The sequence below is a fragment of the Colobus angolensis genome, unplaced genomic scaffold, assembly GCF_000951035.1.
Source record: "Colobus angolensis palliatus isolate OR3802 unplaced genomic scaffold, Cang.pa_1.0 Scaffold256, whole genome shotgun sequence".
Lineage (NCBI taxonomy): Eukaryota > Metazoa > Chordata > Mammalia > Primates > Cercopithecidae > Colobus > Colobus angolensis.
The window spans coordinates 4,416,744-4,421,779 of NW_012115777.1; the positions used below are offsets into that span (position 1 = coordinate 4,416,744).

Genomic DNA, 5,036 nt, shown 5'->3' on the forward strand with positions numbered 1-5,036 from the left:
CGCACCCACAGCACCCGCACGGCCGCACCCACCTGCCCTTCGCCGGCCCCCGCGAGCCGGGGAACCCGGAGAGCTCTGCTCAGGAAGATCCCTCGCAGCCAGGAAAGGAAGCCCCCTGAATCCTTGCGTCTCAAAGGACGGAGGTTCAAGCGGAGTGAGAAGTTAAAACACCCTTAACGTCTTTAAGGGAGGAAGTGTAATAGATGCACGACAGGCATAAACAAGAACAACAAAACAGGTGTTATGTGTACATTTGGAGTTCCTGTTTTGCTCATCCCTCACCACCCCACCCTCCACACACTAACATCCCTTTCTTCCCCCCACCAGCTGTAAAAGATCCTCTGCGAAAGATACTGGTTCTTTTTTTTTTTTTTTAATAATCCCCCAAATAAGTTTTGTCCCCTTTTAGGCCATGTTCTATTATCTCTTAAAATTGGAACCTAATTCGAGAGGAAGTCAGAAGGGTCTGTTGTGTGGGTGAGCTAGGTGAACCCCGGGGTAAGGGAAAGAATGTTAACACCTTTGACGTCTTTAACTGAAGTTGACATGGAACAGCAGATAGTTGTTATGTAGAGGTAGTTCTCAAAGCTGCCCTGCCTGTTTTAGGAGACTTTCCACAAACAGATTGAGGATCTTTTAGAATTGCATTTACTCTTCAGTATTTTCTAATGTTCAGCTTTCTAAAAGGCATCTATTTTTCAAAGAAGTGAGGATGCAGTTGCTCACGTTGCAACCTGTTCGGAAGTGGTTTAAATGGTATCTCTTAGTAACTTGCACTTGTTAAAGAAACACGGAGCTGGGCCATCGTCAGAACTAAGTCAGGGAAGGTGATGGATGAGAAGGCCAGAATCATTCCTAGTACATTTGCTAACACTTTATTGAGAAATTGACCGTGAATCAATGGACTCATCTTAATTTCTTTATCTATACAGATTTGTTTATCCATAGATAGGTATCTATACATACACATCTCGAGTGCATCTATTCCCACTCTCATTAATCCATCATGTTCCTAAATTTTTGTAATCTTACTGTAAAAAAGTGCACTGAACTTAAAAACAAAACAAAAGTCCAAACTGATATATCCTATATTCTGCTAAATGACAAAAGTGAACGAAAGCATTTAACTGGTCAATTTTGATTGGAAATGCTGTAAAGATATGGAATGAAGTCCTGTGAGGCCTTCCTATCTCCAAGTCTATGTATTTTCTGGAGACCAAACCAGATACCAGATAATCACAAAGAAAGCTTTTTAAATAAGGCTTAAACCAAGACCTTGTCTAGATATTTTTAGTTTGTTGCCAAGGTAGCACTGTGAGAAATCTCACTTGGATGTTATGTAAGGGGTGAGACACAACAGTCTGACTATGAGTGAGGAAAATATCTGGGTCTTTTCGTCAGTTTGGTGCATTTGCTGCTGCTGTTGCTACTGTTTGCCTCAAACGCTGTGTTTAAACAACGTTAAACTCTTAGCCTACAAGGTGGCTCTTATGTACATAGTTGTTAATACATCCAATTAATGATGTCTGACATGCTATTTTTGTAGGGAGAAAATATGTGCTAATGATATTTTGAGTTAAAATATCTTTTGGGGAGGATTTGCTGAAAAGTTGCACTTTTGTTACAACGCTTATGCTTGGTACAAGCTTATGCTGTCTTAAATTATTTTAAAAAAATAAATACTGTCTGCAAGAAACCAGCTGGTTTAGAAAAATTTAGTATGTGAAGATAAACTAGAAATTATCTTTATATTCTAGTATTTTCAGCACTCCATAAATTCTATTACCTAAATATTGCCACACTATTTTGTGATTTAAAAATTCTTACTAAGGAATAAAAACTTCAATATACGATATGATATTGTCTAATAATTAAAAAAGACAATGGATGCTCAATTAGTTTTGAGATATCTATGACTGTAGGGATACAAATCACTAAGTTTCTCAGATACACAGCTTTTTTTATCATTGGCTTGATGTCACACATTTCCAATCTCTTGCAAGCCTCCAGGCTCTGGCTGTGTCTACCTGCTTGTTTCCAATGTATCTTAATGAAAAGTGCAAAAGAAAAACCTACCAATTAACTTGTGTGATTTGTTTATGCTAGACCCAATTTTCTATTGTTTTAATGATCGATAAGTTTTTCACTTTTTGTCTGTGACATCAGATAGCCTCTCTAGTATGGTCAGGTGTTTCTCTTTCACTGGGTCTTATATAAATAGATGATCACATAGGGGTGCTTAATATGAGAGTGTTTTGGCTTCTTAATTTTTATAAAATAATTCTGTCATGGGACTTTTATCATGGAATTCCAGGATCAGAAATAATTTCTAGACTTTTCTCAAATTTCCATTCAAATCTGTGACATGATACAAACTGAGTGAAGGATTGTCAGCTTTTAGTTTCAGGAATGTTCTTCACAACCCCCTTGATTTTTGAAAAATGTTTAAATGAGAGTCACATTGTATAAGATGTAGAAAAAGTGCTCCCCCTGCTGACTTCATGGCAACTGAACTGCAAGTCATAACAGTGTGGAGCCAGAAGAGGCCAGGGCTCATCCAGTCCCCTGCATTTCCTCATAGGAAAAAAAGAAAGGAAGCCCAGAGATATTAAGTATCTTCCCAAGGTCACAGAGCTACCTAGAGTCAGCACTAGCACTAGCGGCCAGCTCTATCATATCCCTCAGTCCGTCAACTACTTCCCATTGCAGTATCTTGGACCAAGTAAGCTGAACTTGATTGAGCACCCTTCATGAAGCTTTGTAACAAACCATGGAACAAAGGAAACTGAAATTAACACTGGAAAACTATGTAGGATTTTTGAGCACTGTTAATTTATTGAACTTTAGAAAAATTATCTGAATCCGAATAATGGGAAAAACAGCATTTCAAATATTTTGAGCTGTATTTTGATGCCACTACTGTAGTAATATTAGTTTCATAACCAAAAAGGATTAAGAGTGAATCAGAGGATAATACAATGTTTTTAGCATGTGTATAATTTTGGTAGAATGAGATAAAAAACTTCAGAGTTGGGCTAGATTTTGTAAGTCAGTTATTTAGTCCAAGTACCCATATGGTAACATGATAAGATAAAGTTAGAACAGAAATGCAAAAATAATATTGTCTATATTGCATCTAAAATCTGAAAAAATGTTATTTTGGTCATTGATTTATTTTAATGAATTAAAAGGCTGAAGTCATTATAATTCACTAAAGAGGCTTCTATACTTGTAGTGGTGAAATTTCAGCTAAAATGATTTTCCAGCTTCAGGCAAATATGAATCTTGAGTCGATGTTTTTATGAGCATAGTATTATACTCATAAAAATTTAATTTTACATACATATATTTTACGTAATCTTTAAAAAGATTAATTTTATATACACATATTTCTTAGCAAACTTTATATTGAATTGAAAAAAAGGCCCTTCCCTCCCCTCCAAAGAGCTAACCTTAAGCACGTTTTCAAGGCACTAGAAACAACACTTTAATAGCTATGTAAAATTTGGAGTTTTAGTTCCTATCATTGTGAAACTATTTTTCATTTAGTTCCCTGTTTCTGGCCATCCAGGCCATGACTTTGGTTATTGCCCGTCACCTGAGATTTGTTCAGAAGTTATGTAAAAGGAGGCTCAGCCTGCTCCTTTCTATGTCACAGGTCAATTCTTAACCTTTCCGTGGAAAGTGATGGCCAGCAGAGCCTCTGGAGAGACATGGCTGGGCAAACACACGAAGGACTTTTACATTAGCTAGAAATGAACAGAGCTCTCATGAATGACTTAAGACCATTATATTGCCAAAAGCTGGCTGTACTGTTGTGACCATGGTATTCTACTTCAGGTAGCAACCTGATATTTTTCATTAAACAAAAATTCTTAACCTATTGGACCCTCAGCTCAATATATTTAGACCCACCCATTGTTCTCACTGTTATTTTAAACAAGTTCAAGATGGATTTACAGTGCATGCTAAAGTCCCATGGAAGTTCCAGTTTTTCATAGAAGAATTTAAGTAAGGGATTGATGTAGGAAATTATCACATATTTTCTGTGATTAAGATGGGATTTATACTAGAAAACATGCACAGCATGTACTTTAAAAATATGCTATTCTAGGAGTTCCATGTTTGTTTTAAAATTGGGTTTCTTATGCTCGTTCAGAGACTCCATATTGAAAACTCCAAACAAATATAAAACCACCTTTTAAAAGTTGGTATTTTAAAATTCTAAATTCAGTGCTGCCTAGTTTGTCTGACACGAGGGACAAACGGTCAATGGTTTAGAAAACTAAAGCTTCTATGTTCAAATGCCAATGCTGTTCTTCATTTTTGAATTTTATTTTAGTGGAAAGCATACTAAAATGTATTACACATATCCTCTAAAATGTCTTACCCTGGACATACTTAACCTTTCTCAATAATTCAGGGTCAGCATTGTAAACATCATTTTTGCACTATGCATGACATCTGGGAGTAATTGCACCTGCACCAAATTCTTTTTGAGTTCTACCTGCTTTTTATAGGGTTTTTCAGTCTCTTTACGCACAGCTAGTCTGTCAGCTGTCATATCTTGAAGCCTCAGAGTGCTTCCTCCAACTCTTATCTAATTTGCTACCTCTGACTTACTGTGGGCTGGGAAACCATTTAAACACACTACCACACCCATTTGAAATGTGCTAAAATTAGAGTAAATCGGCTCTGACAGAGGACCTGAAGGGTTGTTCTACAAGTAAATTGTGTGAATTTGTAGAATCTGTGACCTTTTCTTCCCAAAGCTTTTTGTTTCCTTTAACTTCCAGATTCTCAGCGATGCTTCTTATCAGATTACTTATGCAAAAGCCTTGAAATACATTATATATTTCGCCATCATTTTATTACATAAAAATAAAAGCAACTTGCTAATGGTTTTAGCCCACAACTAACCACAAAGTAAACAAATTTGCATGTCAGGAATAAGTTATTTGATTGGATGAACACTTCTCTCCAGTTGCTAAGAATAGGGGACGGAGGGCCACTAGTGAAACTGATTCAGCATTTTG

The 5,036-nt window shown here is 36.7% G+C and overlaps 2 protein-coding genes across 2 annotated transcripts in view; one reads left to right on the forward strand and one right to left on the reverse strand.

Annotated features, from left to right (window-relative positions):
- SSPN (sarcospan) overlaps positions 1 to 173 on the reverse strand; it is a 111,866-nt gene extending 111,693 nt beyond the window's left edge. The window contains exon 1 of the mRNA XM_011946987.1: positions 33 to 173. The gene's annotated coding sequence lies outside the window, so the exon portion shown is untranslated. The remainder of the gene's footprint in view (positions 1 to 32) is intronic.
- Positions 1 to 1,858, forward strand: part of BHLHE41 (basic helix-loop-helix family, member e41) — a 4,819-nt gene extending 2,961 nt beyond the window's left edge. The window contains exon 6 of the mRNA XM_011947003.1: positions 7 to 1,858. Coding sequence (XP_011802393.1) covers positions 7 to 177 — 171 coding nt within the window. The 3' untranslated portion in view covers positions 178 to 1,858. The remainder of the gene's footprint in view (positions 1 to 6) is intronic.
- The last annotated feature ends 3,178 nt before the right edge of the window (positions 1,859 to 5,036 follow it).